Below are 23,271 nucleotides of genomic sequence, written 5' to 3'. Positions count from 1 at the left end.
CTGGGTCAACCTTGTCCCCTACCCACAGCCCCCAGCCCTGGCGAGACAACTCTGCCTTTCCCGTCCCCTGCTCACTGCGCTTCGGGTTCCCATGGCAACCTCATCCTCGGCTCAAGGCAGGAGAGCTGTGAGAGCAGGCAGAGAGAGTCTATGGGGGTGGGGGAAGAGACACAGACAGCCAGGGTCCTCAACTGCAGAGGAACCCACGAAGGCAAAACTAGGAGGCTGTGTCTGCAGGATCCTTGTAGACAATTTAGTTGAGGAAGACAGGTGCCACGGGTTTGTTTTTAGAAGGGAGGATATGCCAGAATGCCAGTGCTGTGCCCCTCCCCCATCCACATGACTGCCTTCCAAGAGGGCTACAATCGATTTGACCTCCTTCCAGAAACAACTGCTGGGAATTCTACCTTTTCCCTCCCTCTCTATCCTCAGGTTGAAGTGCCCCCGCAACCCATTACCCTCAGATCCCAGTTGAGATGAATGGATATATGCGTATCCCAGTGCAGGCGCAAAGGCAGAAGAGGGGTCCCCCCGCCCCCAGCTAGTGACCCCACTGGAACCCCAGCCCCACCAACAGACTGGGCCATGGTGAGGGAACGAGGGACCAGGGTGGGGAGAACTGGGTGTCCCAACCCTGGGCTGGAGCCGCGTCCAGAGCACAGCTCTTCTTTGTCCCTTCTGTGGGCCAGCCTGCACCCGGCCCCTTGTTAATCATTCCAAGCGGTGGGCCCTCTGCCGATGCCCCTCCCCACCCTCGATGGCAGTATCAGCTGCTCTGGGAAAGAGAGAGGCATGGAGAGAGCCCACTAGGACAGGAAGTCTGGGGGACAGGACAATCAGGCAGCTGCTGGCAGCAGCCCAGGCCTCTAGGAAAACTGAGAGTCACATAAAGTGACTTCTGGATACACCGTATCCTGTGCACATTCTCTCCTGAAACCTGCCACAAGGCTTTGGGCTAAAAAAGGCAGGCGTTATCACTGTGCCCATTTTACAGATAAAGAAACTGAGGGGCTTCCCTCGTGGCGCAGTGGTTGAGAGTCCGCCTGCCGATGCAGGGGATATGGGTTCGTGCCCCGGTCTGGGAAGGTCCCACATGCCACTGAGCGCTAGGCCTGTGAGCCGTGGCCGCTGAGCCTGCGCGTCCAGAGCCTGTACTCCGCAATGGGAGAGACCTCAACAGTGAGAGGCCCATGTACCGAAAAAAAAAAAAAAAAAAAAAAAGAAACTGAGGCTCAATGTCAAGGACAGAGATCTGGCCCAATGCACTCTCCCCTATACCACACCTGCCCAGCCAGCTAAGCGCAGGCTGACATCCCTCCCCCACCAGGTGAACACCTGCCCACTCCCAGCTCTGCGGAAAGATATGCTTGGTTGGGTCGGTAGAGAACTTCCTCTTCTAAACCCAACCAGTTTCCAAGCTTGGCTATTATGAGAGAACCCTCTGGGGTCTCTCAGCCACCCCCAGTCAGAAGCCACCTACTCCTTAAGACATTTCTAACGCAGGTGTCTCAAGAGTCCAGACATGACCTGCGGGAATGCAGGAGAAGGGGGGCTTGCCCCAGAGGACCTCTGAGTCACCTTCCTGCTTGGAGGGGCAATGAGGACAGGGAGGATGCTGAGAAGCTGCAGAGCTCCTGCTATGGGCTTACTGGGGACAGAGATCACTTGTAGGAAGCCCCACTCCCAGTCCCGCCATCAGCTGTGTTCCAGAGGCAGAACAAGAACAGACCAGATATCCTGGAAGCCCAGCTCCCCCTTTCTACAGGCAACCTCATCTCTTCCAGCCTTGGATCCCTTCAAAAACCACAGCTTTTTGTTCAAGGAGGAACAAAAATACATCAACAAAAGCAACAAGGAGCCTTTGGTTTCACCAAAAGGGGGAGGAAAAAAACCCACAGCCCCTACATCCTGCCTCTGGAAGGAGCTGCTGATTCCCCTGCTGGGAACACTGCCCACGGGCAGGCGGGCAGGGAGGGCTCCCTTCTCACCCAGTTTCTCACCAGTTCCCCAGGCCAAAGGGGCTGAAACGGTGGGGATAGGAAGCAACAAGGAGGTATTGTTTGACCAGAGGGAAAAAAATGAGCAGCCAAAAAGATCAAGGCTAGACATGAAGAAGAACTTACCAGCCCTCAGTGGTCGTAGACAAAATGAAAAAGGGCAATACACAAACAGAAATGATTCTGCCAAGTCAGGAAAGGCATGGAAACACTGCGCCTCAGTTTCCTCATCTATAAAATGGGCTGTTAGGAAGCAACGTGATCCCTGAGGTTCCTTGAGGCCCTGACATCTGAGTATAAGGATTTGGGGGTGAGAGAGAGGTAGGGGCTGCCTAGAGGCCACACTGCTCGCTGTGGATACCCCTTTGGACTCCCCGCTCCCAAACACAGCACACACACCCGTCCCACGCCCTCTCCTGGTGCCACCCCCAGCTCCCCAAGACATCTGATCCCATTTTTCCCAGTCAGAGGCAGAGAACTCTGTGGAGGTGGGAAAGCCCCAGTCCCTATTCCTGGATTTGCCCACTGCTGCCCCATCCCCTAAGAGCAGCTGGGATTCAAGACAGTTTGCTAGAACCCAGAGATACTTCAAGCCCCACCAGCACAGGCCCCACTCTACTCTCTGAGGCCTGGGGAAGGAGTAGGACACCAGTCCCTTGTTCCCCAGAACCAGGGACACCTCCACCCTCCTCAGCCCCTAAACCCACAGCTCAAGGCAACTGAAGGACAGACCCCTACCACTGCAGTCAGTGAGGAGGGGAAAGGTACAATTGAGCATCCCCCGCTTTCTTCCCCAGCCCATGTCCACCCACTACTTGACACCCCAAAAGCTGGTTCCCCTGGCCTGCAACTCTGCCTCAGGTCTGCAGCCGCTACAGACTCATGGCCCCCAAGGAGAAAGGAACAGGCACGTGTCCCCCTGACCCCCACCCCCACCCCCCTGTCCTCCAGGCTCCTCAACTGTTTGCGTGGAGACAAAGGACCAGGTTTGTTCGTGGACCCATCTGCCCCACTTTCAGAAAGAATAGTTTACAAAACAGATCATCGAGGGCATAAATATTCCTATAACAACTGGAATAGGCTCACCCCACCTACCCAGAAGCTTCAAGGGAGAATTCGATTAACAGTGGGCTCTTCCCCCACTGGCTATTATGCAAAAGCAGGCATGCTCCCCTCTACCTTGTCATAGCAAGGCTGAGTGCCTATGGCCTGGGAAGTGTGAACACAAACACAGCCTATACAAGTCCGACACCCTGGCGTTTCTCCCTGGCCCCACAGCTGGTGGCAGCGTGTGTGTCTGGATATGCACAGGCACATGTGTAAATGTACATCCTTGGGGGTCCACTACCACCCAGAAGGCCGGCTGTGGGCTCTGGCCTATGTTCTCTCCCCAGCCTCAGCCCAGATAAGTCTGGTGCAAAGAGAGAAATAGAAGAGGCCTTTTTTGCTGCTTTCAGTCACTTTCCAGAACTTAAATCTCAATCTTGGGAAGCCACTGGAGAGAGACAGACAGCTTTCTTCTTTCTCTTGCCCACCCTTCCTGCAAGACTCTGGTTCAGGGACTAACCAGAGATCGGCAGAACGTAGAGGCCCCCCTGCACACCAAACCTGCACACTCCCTCCCTGGGTGGGCTCAACTCCCTGGCCAGGGGCCGGGGGCCGGGGGCCGGGAGCGATCACCTGTCCCTCTGGGTCCTGAGCGGGACGTGCTGAAAAGCCAGGCCTGAGCTTCACAAAGGAAGGCCAGGCTGGCCTTATCCTGGAAACTCCAGGATTCAGGAACTGGAATGTCACTGGGGGATGGAGCCAAAGGCAGGAAGAAAACAGGAAGGGATGAGAGTGAACACTCAACTCCCGTGCCTGGCACATCGCAGGTGCACAAAACTTTTTGGTCTAGGCTCCAGCATCCCTGGGTAGGAATTTTTAACCACGGGAAAACTGAGGCCCGGACAGGTCCGGAGGGCGCCCCGAGCAAGCCGGGCCTGCCTCTCGGTTATCCCGGAATCCCCACGTCTGGCTCGCTGGCAAGGACCTGCAGCTCAGCAGACTCCAGCTGAGGGAGGGTGGCTGCCTCGGGCCAGGTGCTACCACAGCGCGAGTGAAACACAGCTGGGCCACAAATCCCCCAAGTGTTTGGCCCCTCAACCAGGGTCCTTCCCAGGTAACATCCCAGCTGGGCCAAAGGTCAGCTAGGCGCGGAAGAATAAGGACTGTAAAGGCTCAGGGAACGGAGAGGGGCCAACCTGCTTCTCTGGCTGGAGGCCAGGAGAGAGACGGGGGCATCTCACCCTCGGCAGGTTGGAAGCAGCATCCCGGGAGGGGTGTTTCACCTTCTGCCTTTCCTGGAGCCCCCCCCAACCCCTGCAGGAGCTACCCACCCCTACTTGCTGCCGCCTCCCTAGAAGAGGGTGAGAAAAGTAAGCTGGGACTTTGGCACTAGACTGAGAACAGGCAGAGAAAACAAGGACAAGCCTCCGATTTCTTTCTTCCAACTCCCAGTGCTTGCTGCATTCTAGGCTACCGGGGTCTTAGGAAGAGACGTGAAGAAGCCTTAGTCCCTGCCATCCATTGGGCTCCGGGCTCAGCCAGACTTCTGCCTGGAGGGCCCGAGGCGCAGAAGCTGCCCCCAAAGGAGCCTAGGTGCCCAGAATCTAGCCTGAAGTGGGCCGGCAATCAAGGGGTTAACTGCCCCAGCCTCTGGCTTTGCTGAACCCCACCCTACTCCCCAACAGAGGGAGGAAGTTGCAGAGAATCAGGGCTTGTGTGAGCCTTTAAGAATTTGAAGAATGTCCCATTTCCCTTGGGGGGGGGTGGGAGGGGTCAGTAGGGGGAAGGAGACCAGTGGAAGCTAATAGAGGAGAAGGGGCAGCTGAAGGAGAAGCCAGGACAGAGCTGTGACCCTCCCTCTACCCCAGGCAGTCTTCCCAGTGTCCCAATCCCTCCCAGAAGGGAGGTGATGATTCATGGTGCTTCTTGGGCTTGAGATTTTATCAGAAAATCTGTTTCCCCAGCACCTGGCACAGGTTGGCATCTAGCAGGCGGCAGGGCAGGCAGTAAGCGCCAGCCCCAAGGAGATGAGGCTGTGGTATGTGCAGGGGAGGGGAGGGCAGTAAGGGGGAAGACAGCCTTTCACAGGGGTTTAAAGCCCCAACTCCTTTTAGACAGGTCCCAACGTTCCCCTCCCAGGTGAACTTCAGCTGCAGAAAACCTCCTGACTGAGAATTTAAAAGAAAAAGAAAAAGGACTCAAGTCAGATCTTGAATCTTTCTGAACACTGATCTTGCCGCCTACTTGCAGTGACTTGACCTTCTGAAGCCCCGCCTAGTAGCGTGGCTGTGAGGTCCTACGTGAGCCCTGAGCTGAACGCAATCAACCTGAAACTGCACGGGATGGGATGGGGGTATCCCCCTGGAATGGGGGAACCCACCTCTCCCCACCTCCGCACAGTAGACCAGAGCAAACTCCACTGGAAAAGACATGAAGGTCTCCACCTCCCACCAGGCAGGGAATAGATCTGCCTGGGGCCAGGCCGCTCCCTTCATGCTGCCCCCACTTCTCAAGAAATGACTACTGGGAAGGGCCGTGGCCAGGAACCCCCAGGCCTAGTGCCCAGACCGGCTGGTAGCGGGCAGGGGAGAGGAAACAGTCAGGTGCTGTCATGGGGAAAGAAATGTGGAAGGCGAAGTGGAGAACACAACTGAGCAGAACAGGACCTTTTCTTGAAAGACCATGCTGGATCCCTCTCTCACAGCAGAGTGCGGTGGAAGGAACAAGCTTGCTCTACTACAGGTTTGAACTGGCCTGTCACTAGTCCTTCATCTTGGGAAAGCCCCTTCCCTTCCTGAAGCTTCAGTTTCCTTCGCTGTAAAATGGGCATATTAACAGCCCTAACTTCATCCAGCTGTGGTGAGGAGGACTCAACATGGTTAAAACATATGGAGCAGAGTGTGGAAATGCTGGGCCATGTCAAGGAAGCACTAGGAGGGAGCCCAATGCCCGCCCAGCCCCCGCCCAAGGCAGGACTCACGCGTTGCAGTAGGGCTTCTTCTCATAGCCCTTGTAGTTCTTCATGTTGAGTGTCATCTTGCAGGTCTCGCAGTGGAAGCATGCTTTATGCCAGAACTGGGGACAGAGGCAGAGGGAGGACACCCGTCAGACACCAGGATTCAGGAAAGGGGCTCAGGCCCCAGGAAGGAGCACTCCATCCGCGGACTGGAACACACCCACACCCCAGGTGAGCTGGGGCCATCTCAGGTCACAGGCTCTGGCCGCTGATGACACCACCCTCCCCTGTCCCATTGGAGCTATCCGGAGGGGGACAAGGGCACACGCAAGGTTGAGTGGGGAAGAAGCCAGTTATAATAGTGGCGAGCAGCCCCCAGAAGGTCTGCACCGCTTCCCCCAGACCACTCCCTCTGACCAAGCAGAAGCCTCATTGCTTATGCAAAGCTGCGCCAGGGTTGCTAAGAAGCCGGTGCTGAACGTGAGGGGCAGCTCCTCAGCCTTGACAGAGGAGGAGGGCCCAGCCCCCATGCACCCAGTCCCTCCTAGCTCCCACACCAGGGCCTCCAGACACACCTGGACCTCCAGACACACCTGGACCTGGGCAATGCGCCAGCCCCAATGCCTCCCCGCTTCCTGAGTGACCCCTGCCCAGACTGGGTGTGGGTGCCCCAGGCTCTAGCCACCACACCCACACCCTTCCCCCATCCCTCAGCTGGTCTTCCTCTGAGGCACCGCCCTCCTCTGCTTGGAGGTGGACGACCCCCCCCCCCCCCCCCATAGTGGACATCAAAGCCCCACCCTGACTAGCTGTGTGACCTTGGTCAGGACCTACTCTGAGCCATTTCTGCGTCTGTAGAATGGAAATCACAATACCCATCTCTCTTGGGATTGTTGAGGTTTCAATGAGAAATCACCTACAGAGCCCTCAGCGTAGCACGTGGCATCCCTACTTACTCGGGTGTCAGGTGCTGGGCGGGGCGTGGCAGCTTGGCGGGAGGTGGGTGTGTCTTGGAGTACAGGTGGGGCTCTGCCGTGCCCAACCACAGCTACAATGCGTGTGAGTGAGAATGCGTGACAGGGAAGACTCCAGTGAAGCCCAGGGACCCAGAACAGAACAGGGATCCATCCAGGGTGGCTGAGGGAGGGGAAGAGAGTCAAAGACCGTAAGGGCAGGGGAACTGATGCAACAGAGGTGAGCCCACCCTGAGAAAACTGATGCTCACGCGAACCCAAGCAAATGAGAGAAATCTGCCCCTGGCAGCCCAGGACGAGGCCCCCGGATCAGCACCCACCAGGAGTCCAGCTTCCAGGACCCCAGAATCCGGGCTGCTGGGGTGACCCAGCTGGCCCGTCCCTGCCCCACTTCCCAGCAGCCAAGGGAGACACTCCTGACCCCTCAAAGAAAGAGGCCAGAAGCCAGGGAAGGGCACAGGGAGACTTTCAAGGTGCCCAGCACACGCCCAGTTCTTGGCCACCTGTCAGGAAATTCCCCCAAGGAGGTGCTTTTCAAAATGTGTTTCCCAACCAAGGGGTGCTTCTAGGACACTTCGGAGAAGGGGACAGAAAAAAGGAAGCTGAGACGTTGGCATACTACCTCCCTCACCCTGGCCCGCTTCAACCAGAGACGACAGGGTAATTTGGGGGATAATCACCTTCTAACAGGGTACTTTCCCCATCAAGGAGACCCAAAGGACTCTCCAGTGGTGGAACAGTAAACGAAGTGACTGGAGAACTGCTCTTTGGGAAGAAGGTCAGCAGGAAATCTGGAAGCAAGGACCTCCACCCCAACCGGGGCCTATCCCTGAGTCCAGCCCACACTCCTCCCGGTGCAAAACCCCAGCACAGACGACCCACCAGAAAGCTAGAATGGGGTAGTCCCTGCCCCCACCAGCCCGCGAAATGAAAGCCCCTCTCCCTCCCCAATGCCTGGGAGGCACTGGCAGAGTGCCTCAGCCCTGTCACCACCCAGTCTGCTGGCCTCTGCCTGCTTAGCTGCACATGTCCCTGCCTGGGCCCCTACCCCCGCAGGGGCCTGCCAGGAAAAACATTCTCTGGAATCCAGACCATGACCCACTTTCACACACACGTAGGCAGGAATCCGCACTGTCCTAGGCCTGGGGACCTCCGAAGCTGCCCCCTGATTGACTTGGGGGAGAGAAGGAGAGAGACACAGACACTTGCACCCTAGCCGACAGCCAGGTCCCCCCCTCCGGAGCCAAGCCCCTTGGGAAGGGGGCAGAGTATACTGGCCAGGCTGGGGTACAGGGCCAACAGCCAATCCGGGGGTTCCACAAGACACACACACACACACACACACACACACACACACACACACACACACACACACACACGCCAGCTGCCACTGGGAGGAAGGGGAGCCCCCGTACAAGGGAACGGTGCCCATTTCCATCGGTAGCTCCTCCCCACCTCACCCCCACCCGCCTTGCTCTCAGCTACACATGTTAGAGGCTGAGGCAGTGGTCATCTGTTCTCTTACAGGGGGTCCAGGAACAGAAAAATGAAAACGAGTGGACTGAGTACCTTCAGGGTAACTACGGAACTCGGTCTCTGCATCTGTAAAGAGGAACTAAAACTCCTGGTCCCAAAGAGGTGCTGGGAGATGACACAGGCTCCAAGCCTGGCACACTAGCTGCTTCTCATCACTTCCCTCCCCTCTCTGGAGGAGGGCTCCAAGGTTCAAGAAAGTCCAGCAGCTCCTGCCGCTGTGTCCTTTTGGGGTAGGAAAGCGAGGGGAGCAGGGGCAGAAAATGACAAGTCATTCAACAGCCCCTTTGGGCCAAGCCTGGGCTGGGAACTCTGAGGGGACCCCAAATGAAAAAAACCCATCCCTGTCTCAGTTGGGTCTAGGGAAATAAGTCAATACAACCCCACAATGAGCCTCTGTCTGCCTCTTTCCCCTGCCCCACGAGCCCTGTCTCAGAGCAAGAGTCCCCTCTTTCTTTTCAATTTTTTTTAAAAAATCTTTTTTGTATTTTTTGGCCGCACCATGCGGCATGTGGGAATCTTAGTTCCCTGACCAGGGATTGAACCCCCGCCCCCTGCCTTGGAAGCACAGAGGCTTAATCACTGGACCACCAGGGAAGTTCAAGAGTCCCCTCTTTCTTGGAGGCCACAGGTAAGAAGATTTCAGAGAAGCATCCCGGGACTCAGGGAGCAAAGTTACCTCTAGGCATGCAACTTGAATCCTCCCTGCTGCCCCAGAAGTCCACTGTTTCCCTATTCACCAAAAACCAGACCTCTGGTGCCTGTGAGAAGCCTCTCAGCCCATCTCCTAGGCTCCAGCATCGCCCTCAACTCTCCCTTGCCTGCAGCTCCAAAGCTGCCACCAACTCCACAGAAAGGCAAACAAAGGCTGATGGGACAGAAGCAAGATCCCCTGCACTTGGGTGAGGCCAGCCCTGTCTCTCTGGAATCGCCATGGAGGTGCGGAAGCGGCTGCTCACAGCTCTGGGTGAGGGGGATGCGTGAAGTTCGGGTCGCTGTGCCTGCAGCCTGGTACCTTGCCCTCTGCACCCGGGCTGCCTATGACTCAGGGTTGGAGTATGAGACCTCTCCCTCCCTTCCTGTCACCCAGGGTTACAGTTTCTCACTCCTCCAGGGGCAACCCTAGCCCCACCCTGGCCAGGTCACCAGCCTAGCTCAGTTGGCCACCTGGGAGGCTGGCTTAAAGGCATAGACCGTGGCTGCACCACCCCAGATTCCTGGTTCAAGAGCCCAGGCCCAGAGCATTCCTCAGGCCAGGGTCAGGAAGGGGAGGGACCACTATTAATGAGATAGTGTAAATAAAAGTACTTTTTGCAAACACAACAGGCAGAAGAGCTGAGCACGAAGAACTTTAGATTTGAATTCCAGCTCTGGCAGAAAGGGGAGTGAGCTGCATGACCTGTCTGAGCCTCTGATTATGGGGTTCTTAATTTACAGGAGCGATCACATCTGCTTGGTAAGGCTCCTGCAAAGACTGAGCCTGGCACATTCCAATGAGTCGTAGCTATTATGAATGGATGGTCACGGGATGATCGTGCGGTGCTCTCAGCTAGGAAATGAGGCACCAGGGCTGCAAGGCCTTTTCTCCTTTTTTGTGTCCAGCCCAGCTTCCCTCTACCTTGCTGCCACCTGTGGGGGCTGAGAGGAGGGTGGTTCAGACAGCCAGAGGCAGAGAACTCTCCCAATGGGGGAGTCCGGGGAACTAGCAGCTCACCAATCCTCAACCCTTCCCAAATGCCTCCACCTGTGTTCAGGAGCCCGGCGAAAGCAAGCCAGGGCAGACGGACATGGCAAGACTCTTGACAATGCAGGTCCCCAGATACGACTGCTTCCTCACAGGGTCTAGGACAAAACTCCACCTCCCTCAAAATGTAGAGGACGTTGTGAGACACAGCCCCTCTCCCTCCCCAAAGGCCCTGCAGCAGCCCCTGAGAGTGCCTGGCACAAAGTAAATGCTCAATAAATATTTGTTGAATGAATGAGTGATGTCACCCTGTTTCTCCCCCAACTCTGATCCCATAAGTCCTCTGGGGAAGCAAATCTCGACCTCAGACACCAGCAATACATATTTATTCAGCACACAGAGCACACTAGGTATGGCAGGTTGAGGGCAGGGTGGCCATCAGAGGTGACATAGCTTTTAACCCAGCTAAGTCTTTCAGGGAGGAGAAAAGGCTAACACCAAGGACGTAGCTTGTGCTCTGGGTCATGTCGTGTCGTAGGGAAATTGCAGTGAAACAGGCAAGTCTAATTTGACTCTCTCCTGTTGTAAAGGGGAAGCCTTGCGAAGTTGGTTAGCAACAGTATCTATGGGACCGAAGGTTCCCCCTCAGGTCTCAGTCCTCCAGGCACCAGGTCCCCATTCCAAGTGCCTGCCCTTACTACCTGAAGGGGGTTGGGAGGAATAGGTCTGATACCTGGATATTCCAGGCCTCCTGCTCAGTGCAGGGGTGAGGTGTCCCCAGGGCCACCTCCTGTAAGGAGAGTTCTAAAAAGAGAGAGGAATCACGAACTCTCACTTCCCAGGGCAACCTCCACCTGAATGTCCTCTTTCTGCGAGGGCAAGAGAACAGCTGGGGAGGGCACCTTGAAGGATCCCTGCACCACTCCGCTCTGACTCCAAAGGTGTGGGGCTGGAGAGAGTACCCCAGCAAGGTAGGCAGGGCACAGCCTATACCACATCCCCTTCCGGGCACTTTAGTGCACTTCCCCACCTTCAAGGAAAAGACATTACCATACCCATTTGATAGATGGTGAACACTGAGGCCTAGAGCCATTCGTAGAGCTGGCAGGAGCAGACCTGGAACCAGGACCAAGTCTCCCAACTCCCAGGCTAGCAATCCCTCCATCATATATTGCTTCTGCCTTATGTGGGTGGAAAGTGGTCATAGCCTCTTCCCAGTTCATAACCGTGCAGAAGAAGGAGCGCACAGGGAACTCAAGATGCAGAGACCAAAATCCCTATCACCGGGGAAGGGCAAAAACCCCAGTGTGCAAGGACAGAGAGCTCTCAGGTCCTGCCTGCAAGCTCAAATCCTGCCTTCCGGCATGGTCATTGGGAGGAAGGTCAGTACCCACAACCCTTGTACCCATAACATGGCCTTCCCCTCCACCTGCCCAGCCAGGCCCAGGACTGTGAAACAGCAGCAGCCCCATATGCCCCTTTCCTCCAAGAGCAATTTCAAATGCATCTCAGAACCTTAGAACCCCACCCCTTCACCCTGACTCAGAGACCAAAGGTCACTGAGGAAGCACCAACCCCAAGGTGGAGGGGAAAGACAAAAGTATCCAACGAACTGCGCTTTCCCAAACAAAACCTGGCTCCAGGTGGGCTCTGCACCCCTCTTCCATCCCATGCCCCCCAGCCCCTGCCGGTCCAGACAGGAAGGAGGGAATCTTTGGACTTGGAACAGGCTTTAGGAGGTGGATGACAGGCACGATGAGGAGGGGGACAAAATCGCACAGGCTGCTCCTCCAGACTGGGGAGGGGATGCAGAGAGGAGGTGGATTTGGCCTTAGGGTCTTCGGGAGACTAAAAGAGGCCAGGATCCTACCCCAAACTGCCGGAAATACCCAGTTCTACTCTCCGCCCCCCTCCAAAAGTATAATGGCAACCAGATGAACGAGTCCAGCATGATTGGGGCGGGGGGAGGAGGAAGACGCGTAAGGGCCCCCAGGGGACAGTGAATTTCCAGAAGGCCACCTTCCCATCCCCCTAACACCTCCCCCTTTTCTTGGCTTCCCCTGAACTCAGCCAACCCCACCCTCCACTGGGGAAACCTGCTTTGAAAAGTTAGCTCTTTGTTCTACAAGCTGGACTCAGCCTCTGAGCACAATTTCAGGAGATTTCTGTGAAGCGACCCCCACCCACCCTACTCCAGCACGCGACCCCTCCCCGGTCCGGCTGGGCGGACCAGCACTGGGAGTTGGCTTCCAATTTGAGGTGGGGGCTGGGAAGGTACGGAGGACGTCTGCTAGTCCATTAACCGCTCACCCACCAAGAGAACTGCAGGTCGTGCAAAAAAGGGGTCTCGCAGTGGGGCTTGGGGCCTTATCCGAAGGCCAGTTCACCAGATGCAACACTCGCCGGCTGATAGCCCCCGCCCTCCAGTCTCCAGGCCAGGAAGCCCGGCCATTCGCCGCCGGAGCGGACGGTTTCGCTGGGGCCCCCAACCTCTGCCCCGCCCCCCCGCCGCCCCCTCCCCCAGCGCCCAGCGCTTCCGCCTACTTGGCGCTAGGCGAGGCGAGGAGAGGGAGCGGCCGTCTCCTCTCACTCTCCCGGCCCTAGGGGGCGGGACTGCACCCCTAACCTTCCCTCACTCCCCACCCCCACTCCGGGGCCTGGCTTCCCTACTCCACTCGCGTCCTCCCAACCCCTGGGCACAGAGCCCACTCTTCTCCAGTAGTGGCTGCCCGCCACGCGTGGACTCCTTGCCTTGCCCCGATCTCCTGGTTTCCAGACTGGGGTCTGTCCCCACACCCCACGACACCGCCCTCCCTCCCTCCCTCCTCCCAGGATCGCGGGGATGAGGCGGCATAGACCCAGCCCCGCTCTCCTCCCCCGATCTGGAGCACTGTTCGGGGACTGCAAAGACGCGCCTCCGGGTCCCGCGTCTCACCTTATCCAGACAGTTCACCTTCTCCGTAGGGTACACGATCTTGCCGCACCGGGCGCAGTTGGGATTCATGGCTCCGGGAAAGGCTAGGGCGGGGACGCCGGAGCTCGCGCACGTTCTCCCCTGGAGCGAGCTGGCGGGAGACGGCCGCGGCTGCAACTGCACAGGAGACGGCGACGGCGGCTGGAGCTAGGGAACTGGCCTCCGCCTCCGCCCTCCTTCCCCTAATAAACACAGCGGGGAGGAGGGGCTGTACCGGGGCGGGGACGCGCCGCGGGCGCGGGCAGGGGCGCGCGCGGCGAGGCGCGCTCCCCGGGCGACCCGGGGCTGCGCGGGGGCGGGTTCCGGGGACGACTGCGGGCCCGGGGGTACGCGCCTAGGTGAGCTCCCAAGCAGAAGGAGCCCTGGAGAGATAGGCCCGGAGGCTAGGCGCGGACAGACGACCTTGCCCAGGGTACTTCCGGCGGGGCGGAGCCGATCTGGCTGCACATCTGGGCGTCTGGGCTGCAGGAGGCGGGCAAACCCCTCGCACCCCTCCAGGGTGGGGTTTGAGCCCACCCGAACACCAAATCAGATTCTCCAGATTTGGAGACTTCCTTTGTACCCGTTGGTACCCGGCGAGAACATGCGGACCGAACGGGAAGCCCCTGCTCCGCCCTCATTAGCCTTCCCCTGCAACATCCTTTCCCACATTTGTAGGGCGGAACCAGTCCCTCCCGCCAGGACTCAGCGCCTCGCAGCTCGAGTTAGGTTTTCCTTCCCTGCGCCTCTGCCGTGCAGCTTTCCTGTGGTTCCCCGGATGCGGGGGCCTTCTGCTTTCTGCTTGGCCCCTTTTCCTCTTTCGTTCCTTTCTCTATATCCTTACTCTCCACCTTTGGTGTAGCGTTGACTTAACGCCCAAAAGAGCAGTATCCAAGCCCAGGGACGGCGTGGGGGTATAGCTCAGTGGTAGAGCATTTGACTGCAGATCAAGAGGTCCCTGGTTCAAATCCGGGTGCCCCCTCGTAGTTTTTTCCTAAACTTATGTAACTAATATAATTCATTCTTGACTCATATTTTAACCTTGGGTTCTAGGTTAAAGAAAGAACTGAAAAGCTATTTAAAAATTCCTTCCTCATTTTCCAACCGTAACGGAAAGCTTTCGGCTTTATTTCGTACTCCGCAGGAGGAGGGGGTGGGTACGGGCACAAATCAGGTACAAAAGCTGCAGGTCCCCACTACCCACGCCAGCGGTATCAGGATTTCTGCGGTCACCGCTGGCAGCCTCAGGGGTGTCAGGCAGTTCCAGGAGCTGGTTCAAGAGACAAGACTCCCCCAAATTCGTGTTCAGTTTTGGGTGGGGCTGGGTCAAGGGAAGGAAACCCACAGACACAGACTTTCTCCAACTTAAACTTTCTTTATTACAGGTGACAGGCGCATGCCGTGTTCACCTTTCCCTATTGCTCATGCCACCGGCAGAGTGAAAGCACTTCGAGAACGTGGAAATGGCCAATGCCGACCCAAAAGTTCATTTACAAAAATAAAGTTACATCCGGATGTAAACTGATATAAACTAATGTAGTGGTTCTCAAACTTGAGCTTGCGTCAGAATTACCTGGAGAGTTTGTTAAAGCACCTCCCGGTTTCTAATTCTCTTGGCCTGGAGTGGGACCCCGAGAATGTGCATTTTTAACAAGTTCCCAGGGAATGCTGATGCTGCTGGACCACACTTTGAGAACCACTGAACAAATAATAAAAGGCCATCAAGTTTCATAACCTAAAGACAGGGACAGATATCTATTGGCTGCGTGACTGACAGTATCACTGTTGGATCCGAGGAAAACGAGAAGGGAGCAAGGCCTCTCGACTAGGTTTTGCCCAAAAAAAGGAAAAAGAAAGGATAGTGGGAGAGGCATGCTTCTTCAGACAGGGGGCAGTTGTGATATTTTAAACTCGGAATTTGGTTGTGTCAGCCCTCGGGGCCCCGGGGGAATACTACTCGAATGCATTTTTTCCCCACGGCTCCCATTACTGTGCGATGCGTCGCGAAGCTGGACATGGCGATTAAACAGATCTGCTGTGCGGTGCAAAGCCCAGACCCGAGAAATAACTAATTTTTCACCCCTTTCCTGGACACCAGGCCTCAATCTCACCACCTGTAGGTGTAACAGGCCAAAGCCCTGCCTTTGAACTCATATAAAGAAGGAGAAAGCTGTCCACTTTTCACCCTCCTTCTTACATCTATGCTGTGTCCCGTTAAACTTCGCCACTATATAAACCTTCTGAACTTGGATTCTCTTCTAATCTGCCTGGTCAGAGTATGAACTAGGCAAAATAATATTGCCCGCCCCAACATTCCATCACCCACCCACCCCGCAAAGAAACTGTTATTAACATTAAACCAGTAAGTCTTGAAGGGTCTCAGGGACTGGAATGGTCTCAGCCTTCTTTCTGCCTGCTCAAGCTTCTTGCCACTGAGTGGGGGTATTCAGTTGAAACATGGTAGAGTCACCCCGTGTGACTTCTGGGGAGAGAAAATATTCACCAGGTGCAAGAGGATCTCCAGGATCCTCTTTAGATCCTGGATTCAGAAACCTCAGACTCCTGAGTTACTCGGGGTTAACCTGAGTGGCTGTGAAAAACAGACAAGTAGACAAGGGGGCACCCGGATTTGAACCGGGGACCTCTTGATCTGCAGTCAAATGCTCTACCACTGAGCTATACCCCCTCTATGGACAAAATGTTGGTAAATTCTTTTTAAATCCATTCCAAAGTTTTCCTTCTGAAAACATCCAAAATTAGTTTCTTCTTGTTACATGATACTGAATTTAGTAATAACGAGTTTAAAAAGACTAACTAAAAACATGGAATTTGAAAACATGTGAACTTAGGTACCAATCAGCCTTTTCTAGGTTCAATTCTTTATCCACAATCCCACTCATCTCTTCACCCTAAGAAGTCAGAGAAGAGCTTCTTGCAAAACTGAATAGAGAATCCTTTCCCCTGGTCTCTCTAAAAAGAATGCAAACACCAGCTGAACAGACATCTCCACTGAGAGACTTTCCTGGGCTGTATTCTCTAGTGGTCCCTCTCTCTTTTTATGAAGCAACTACTATGTGCCCCACTCTAAGTGCAGAACATACTTTCAAATAGAAAGACACACAGGTTCTCAGTCTCACTGAGTTTAAAATCTAGTGGAGTCAGAATAGAAACAAATGAACAAATGAATAAACAAGGAAATGCCCAGTAGCAATAAGAGAAGTGACTAAAATGAAAAACAAGACGGTGTCTTAGGGAGGTCCAGGGGGGTATTTCAAGGCGAATAGTCATGGAAAACTTTTCTTTGCAGGTGAGTTTGGAGTTAAGATGTGAATGATATGAAAGTGACAGCCATTTGCCCAGCCCATCTGTCAGGGGCAGGCATTCCAGCTAAAGGAAATGGCCACTGCAAAGGCCCTAGGGCCAGAGTAGCTGGAGGAACAGGAAACAGGGGAGAGTGATTCAAGAGAGCTGGAGAAGTAGCCAGAGGGCCTTATAGGCCCAAGTAAGGAGTTTGGATTTTATTCCAAATGGATGAAAAGCCAGCCGTTGGACAGTTTTGAGCAGAGGAACTGGAAATCATCATTCACGCTATTGTGGGGGAGATTTACAGGGAGTGAAGAATAGAAACAGAGAATACATACAATGGAATACTATTCAGCCTTAAAAAGAAGGAAATTTTGCAATATGCAACAACAGGGGACATTATGCTAAGTGAAATAAGCCAATCATAGAAGGGCAAATACTGCATGATTCTACTTACATGAGGTACCTAAAACAATCAAACTTATAGAAGCAGAGAGTAGAATGGTGGTTGCCAGGGATGAGGGAGAGAAATTGGGAGTTGCTAATCAATGCGTACACAGTTTCAGTTATACAACATGAATACATCTTAGAGAGCTGCTGTTGAACATTGTGCCTATAGTTAACAGCATTGTATTGTGCACTTAAAAATCTGTTAAGAGGGTAGATCTCATGTTAAGTGTTCTTACCACAATAAAGGAAAAGAAGAAAAGTGGACACAATAAAATTTTTAAAAAGAGAGAGAGAGAGGTTAGGTAGGATTCTATTGCAACAGTGCAAGTGAGAGATGGTAGCGATGTCTGAGACGACAGTGACGTATTAGTTTCCTGTTGCTGCTGTAACAAATTACCACATACTTATTTGCTTAAAACAACACAAATGTATTATTACCTTACGGTTCTGGAGGTCAGAATTCCAAAATCAATTTTACTGGACTAAAATCGAGGTGCTGGTATGCCCGCATTTCTTCTGGAGGCTTTAGAGTAGAAACAGTTTCCTTGACTTTTGTAGGTTGGAGAGTCCGCCAGCATTTCTTGGCTCATGGCCCCTTCCTCCATCTTCATAGCCAGGGTTGCATCTCCTTACCTTCTGATCTCTGCTCCTGTCCTCACGTCTCTCCCTCTCTGACTCTGATCCTCCTGCCTCCCTCTTATAAGGACTCTTCTGATTACTCAGATAATCCAGGGTAATGTCCCCACCCCAAGACCCTTAATCACATCTAGAAAGTCCCTTTTATTATATAAGGTAACATATTCACAAGGGCCTTGGGATGTGGACATATTTGGAGGCCCATTTTTTAGCTTATCACAGGGGCAACAGCAGAACTAGAGAGGACAGCAGGCATCCAGATTGACCATGGCAGGGGAGCCATGTCCTTCCTGTACACTGGATGGCTTGAGAAAGATGAGGGAGAGAGAAGAATCAAGAATGACTCTTCTTTAGAGTCACTGTTGGTGGGAAAGTAAATTGCTGCAGCCACTATGAAAAACAGTATGGAGGTGCCTCAAAAAACTAAAAATAGAGTTGCCATATGATCCAGCAATCCCACTCCTAGGCATATATCTGGACAAAGCTATAATCCAAAAAGATACTTGCACCCCCGCGTTCATAGCAGCACTATTCACAATAGCCAAGACATGGAAACAACCTAAATGTCCATCGACAGATGACTGGATAAAGAAGATGTGGTACATATATACAATGGAATACTACTCAGCCATAAAAAAGAATGAAATAATGCCATTTACAGCAACATGGATGGACCTAGAGATTACCATACTAAGTAAAATCAGAAACAGAAAGACAAATACCATATGATATCACTTATTTGTGGAATCTAAAATATGACACAAATGAACTTACCTAGGAAACAGAAGCAGACTCACAGACATAGAGAACAGACTTGTGGTTGCCCAAGGGGCGGGGGAGGGATGGCTTGCGAGTTTAGGATTAGCAGATGCAAACTATTATATATAGAATGGATAAACAACAAGGTCCTACCGTATAGCACAGGGAACTATATTCAGTATCCTGTAATAAACCATAATGGAAAAGAATATGAAAAAATATATGTATAACTGAATCACTTTGCTGTACACCTGAAACTAACACAAAATTGTACATCAACTATATTTATTTATTGATTGATTGATCAATATATAGTTTTACCAAGTGAATCTCTATGTTGAAGGTATCTGGTCAAACCTTGCCAATAGTAGACATTATTTTAAAGAAATACACTAATACGCCAGCCCCCCCAAAAAACATGTTGCTATTTTACTTATTAGACATTACAGTGTCTTCCTTTGTTATATTACAAAGCTCTTAGGCTCTAAATTAATTAAAGTATGAGATGGGCAGAAAAATAATTGGAATGGGTAAAAAAATTTAATGTAGCATATTACAGACATGGCATTTCAAGTCATTTATGAGGAGAATTTTTCCAATGGTTTTCAAAGTACTCCCTGGAGCCTCTCCTGTAGGGAGGGGGGGAAATGGGGGTAGGGAGTGTTGCCAGGTTGGAATAACTCTCATCCTTCCCCATTTGAACCAAATTTAACTGTTTTACATAGTGAACTTATTGGTAAGCTGATCTGAAGGGTTCTGGACCTAGGATCCTGTGCTGCCAGCAGACTCTGGTCACTAAGCCCTTCCTCTCCCTAGACATTCCAGAGCTGTCACTGCTGCTCTCTGGAAAGAGTCACGCTGTCATCAGGATAGAAAGACTCTGAGGAGTCCTTCTTCACCGAGAGCCTTTCATTCCCCTTCCCTTCTAGGAGTCGTGAACTTCAGAACCTCTGCCTCCGACACCCACTCCCTTTAATTCTCCAACTATATTTTAATAAAATAAAATTTTTAAAAAAGAATAACTCTTCTTTTTTGTCTTCACTATCTGGGTGGATGTGGTTTCCTGAGATAAAGAACTGAGAAAGGAGTAAGTTTAGGAAAAACAAAAACAAAAAAACCCCTCAAGAGTTTCTTTTTAAAGCTCTGAAACAGAATGTAATAAAGTACAACCTCCTAGCCTCATAGACTTCACATTCTAGTATGAGGTCAATATGCTAAGTTTGAGGTGCCCTGTAGACATTTAAGTGGAGATGTTAAGTGTGCAGGTGGAGATCCAGTTAATTCTGAAGTTCAGGGAAATGTCCAGGTTGGAAACATAATTTGGGGAGTTGTCAGTGTATAATTGGTAGCTGGTGAAAGAGGGAGTCAATCCCAAAAGTGTGCTTCGACTCATACTTCGACTCATACTGCCTTGTGAGAACCAATTGTTAAATTTTCAGGAATTTTTAAAGCCAGTTGACTTCACTGGAAATTGACAGGTGGGCGAATTTGCACTATGGGAATTGGCAAATGCTAAAAATCAGGTCCCCTGGAGCCAGTCGTCAGCCATTTATCAGCACAACCCTGCTCCTGACGGCTTCTGACTTTCTCCAGAAAGGAAGAGGCCAGCTCTTCAGCACTCTCTGAGGAGGAAAGATAAGGTGTAGAAGGTTTGAGACTGGAGAACGTATGTGAAATAGTCATTTTAGAGAGTGAGAAAGTGAAACTAGTCAGTCAGTGGTGGAAGAGTCATAAACAGGGAGACTGTCTGAGATTGGTGGAGCGACCCAGACTTCTGAGCTCTCCCCTAACAACATTTTGCTGCTTGGGTGCAAGCTCGGTAGAATGCCAGAGTTGAGTTTAATTAGGTTTGGCTGATAGGTACCACCCAGGGCTTATAGTGAACCAGGCACTGTGCCACTGTGGGGAATACAAAAAGAAATGCAACATGATCCCTGCCCTCAAGGAACTTACAGTCTAGTTGGAGAAACAAGATACATACTCCAAAGGGAAAAAAATACCTGACAGTCGAGAGAGTAAATGTAGAGAGTAACAGAACTATGGAGACAGGTTATTGATAAGGAGAGAAATGAAGTCACAGGCTTTCTTAAAAATTGGTAGTGAGAAAGAAGAAATGGACAGGCGATAACAGCTAAAGGGAAGATTTTCCAGTCTAGGGAAAGCCTGTTGATGTTTGAAGGAGCCAAGCGAGTGGAAGAGACTGAAGATACTGGAGAGAATGGAGATACTGCGGGCATGTCTGGTACAAGAGCAGGGGTGTCTTGGGAAGGACAAGGGAAGCACTTCCTCTCCTGTGCAAAGCACAGGCTGGGGATCCAGTGCAGCTCGGGGTGCAGGCAGGGAGTATGGAAATTAGACTTAAAGAATTCCAAGATGCCAGAGGTACAAGAGGTGGTTGTTGTTGAAGGAGAGAAATCCCATCGCACACCCCACAGGACCTTCAAGCCCAGCTCAGACTGGACTTCGCCCTCCCCTTCTACCACCTGGGTGCGAATTGCCTTTTCTCTTCATTCTTTAGCATCACCCCAGGAAACCTGAAGCAATTGGTCATACATATCAAACTACTGTTAATCACCAATGCACTGTCTGGTCAGTAAACACTACAAATAAGCTGTAATCTCCTATTTGCCAGTAGAGGGGGTATAGCTCAGGGGTAGAGCATTTGACTGCAGATCAAGAGGTCCCCGGTTCAAATCCGGGTGCCCCCTTGTGCTTCCCTTTTAAACCTTAAATCATCCCAAAGATGGTATAAAAGAAAGGTGATACTAACCAAGCGAATATTTGGTCATTCTTGAGTGTTTTCTGGGAATACAAAAAGTAATAAACTACAGCATCGTAGATTTTATATTCCAATGAGGTCAACGCGCAAAGGAATTTTCTGTGTTCTCTATCTCTACGTCAGTGGTTCCCAGTCTGTGGTTTGGGAGTTGAATTCTTGGAGGTCTGCCTGTGAGACACTTTCTACGTAGGAAAAAAGAATTTATTTCATACTTGGTTACTTACCTGTTTCATTCTTATCCATTCATGAGTACAGTGGAGCTTTCCAGAGGCTACATGATGTCACAACAGACTAAATGTGGAAACATGAAAATCCAGCTGTCTTTCATTAAGCCAGATATTAAAGGAATTTCTAAAAGAACGTAAAGCAAAGCTACTCTTCTCATTATTTTTAAAATTTAAATACAGTTCTTTTTCATTTTAAAATGTTATGTCTTTTAACAGGCAGTGGATTCATTACCTTAAACATTTCACAATTTAAATTTCTAATCTGGTAAATGTCAATAGATATAACTGTATAAACACAACCTCTTTGGAGTTCTCAATAACTTAAGAATGTAAAGAATATTCAGACAAAGATATTGGAGAATGACTGCTCTAAGTAAAGAGGTGGTTTGGGGAAGAGCATGCTGGGGTTGTGAAATGGCACAGGGAAGAGATGGCTTGTTCAAAAATACATGACATCGAAAAGAGTTTTGAAGAACATGTAGTGGATAAAGCAAGAAAGAGTCCTGAAATCCTAAGCAGTTTGGTGTTTCTGGAGCGTGAAGTGTAAGAGGCGAGGTGATGGGAGATGAGTCCAGGGAGAAGGTAAGCCACTTCGGGAAGAGATTCCAATGCCATCCTAAGGAGCTTGGACTTTATTCCATAGGCACTAGAGGGCCAGTACAGGCTTTTAAGCAACCAGAGGTTATGGTCAGACCATTTGGAGGCTGTTGCAATAGCTTTGAACCAAGGGCAGACTTTTAGATGCACGGACAGAAAAATTAGTAGCACCAACCAAGACAACTAATATAGGCAGAAAAGCAAAATTTCTGGGAAAATCATGATTTCGGCTTTGGACGTCAGGTTGGAAGTGCCTGTGGGGTGGAGGTGTCCCAGTCATTGGTTCCATACATTGGCTAGAGCTAAGCAGAAATGTCTGGGCTGGAGATACAGACTTGGGAGTTCTCAGCATATTGATGGTAATGGAAGCTACTGGGTGGTGTGATCACTCAGGGAAATACACTGAGAAGGGACAATGAGTAAGGAGGAGAGAGCAATACAACAGAGTGGCTTAGAGTCTGTGCTTTGGAATCAGCCAGACTCAGGGTGCCATTCCATCTCTACCTTTCATGATCTGTGTGATCTTGGACACATGGCTTAACTTTTCTATTTCTCAGTTTTCTCATCTGAAAAATGAGAAGAATAATACCTAAATCACAGGGTTGTGGGGAGGATTCAAGAAGCCACATTCCTGTAAAATGCTTAACTCAATGACTGGTACTTAGTAGCACTCCAAAAATAGTAATTTCTATTATTATTAGCATCATGGAAACCATGGGTGAAGAGTGTCAAGAAGATGGGAAGGGCCCCAGTGTGAAACGTTGTGAGGTCAAGTAAGATGAAGACTGAGGAGGGTCCTTGGATTTTGGAAAGAGTAGGTCATGGTGACCTTTCTAGTATAATTTTTCAGTATATATAATTTCTAGTATAATTTCAGTCATGTAGTGAGGACATAAACTACACTACAGGGGTTCAAGGAACATGTGCATGCAGGAAGTAAGGAAATAGAGACAGATCATTCCCAGACCTTTGGTTTTCATGGACCACTGAAATTACAAAGAGAAAAAAAAGGGCAGTGTTGGGATGGTAGAAAGTTGACAGTTGACATAGGAACATTTTTTAATTTTTTTTTTTTTTTGCGGTACGCAGGCCTCTCACTGTTGTGACCTCTCCCGTTGCGGAGCACAGGCTCCGGACGCGCAGGCTCAGCGGCCATGGCTCACGGGACCAGCCGCTCCGCGGCACGTGGGATCTTCCCGGACCGGGGCACAAACCCGTGTCCCCTACATCGGAAGGTGGACCCTCAACCACTGCGCCACCAGGGAAGCCCAAAAGGAACATTTTTAACAAGAAAGATGAAAGAAGATAATCCCAGAATAATAGGCAGTCCTTTAAATTGAGCAAATGGAGCTTTATAAGAAACTGTGTTTTTCAAA

The 23,271-nt window shown here is 51.6% G+C and overlaps 1 protein-coding gene and 3 non-coding genes across 4 annotated transcripts in view; 2 read left to right on the top strand and 2 right to left on the bottom strand.

The window, feature by feature from the left end:
- Positions 1-13,642, bottom strand: part of LASP1 (LIM and SH3 protein 1) — a 40,677-nt gene extending 27,035 nt beyond the window's left edge. Inside the window, exons 1-2 of the mRNA XM_033847691.2 lie at positions 13,127-13,642; positions 6,025-6,119 (exon numbers count right to left, since the gene is read on the bottom strand). Coding sequence (XP_033703582.1) covers positions 6,025-6,119; positions 13,127-13,195 — 164 coding nt within the window. The 5' untranslated portion in view covers positions 13,196-13,642. The remainder of the gene's footprint in view (positions 1-6,024; positions 6,120-13,126) is intronic.
- Positions 13,643-14,054: 412 nt separating this feature from the next.
- Positions 14,055-14,126, top strand: TRNAC-GCA (transfer RNA cysteine (anticodon GCA)). The gene has a single exon. It is a non-coding gene; the product is annotated as a tRNA-Cys (tRNA).
- Positions 14,127-15,758: 1,632 nt separating this feature from the next.
- TRNAC-GCA (transfer RNA cysteine (anticodon GCA)) lies at positions 15,759-15,830 on the bottom strand. The gene has a single exon. It is a non-coding gene; the product is annotated as a tRNA-Cys (tRNA).
- Positions 15,831-20,928: 5,098 nt separating this feature from the next.
- TRNAC-GCA (transfer RNA cysteine (anticodon GCA)) lies at positions 20,929-21,000 on the top strand. Its single transcript has one exon. It is a non-coding gene; the product is annotated as a tRNA-Cys (tRNA).
- The last annotated feature ends 2,271 nt before the right edge of the window (positions 21,001-23,271 follow it).

This window comes from Tursiops truncatus, chromosome 20 (genome assembly GCF_011762595.2).
Source record: "Tursiops truncatus isolate mTurTru1 chromosome 20, mTurTru1.mat.Y, whole genome shotgun sequence".
Lineage (NCBI taxonomy): Eukaryota > Metazoa > Chordata > Mammalia > Artiodactyla > Delphinidae > Tursiops > Tursiops truncatus.
The sequence above is the reverse complement of the archived record's forward strand: the minus strand, read 5'-3'. Positions and strand labels throughout refer to the sequence as shown.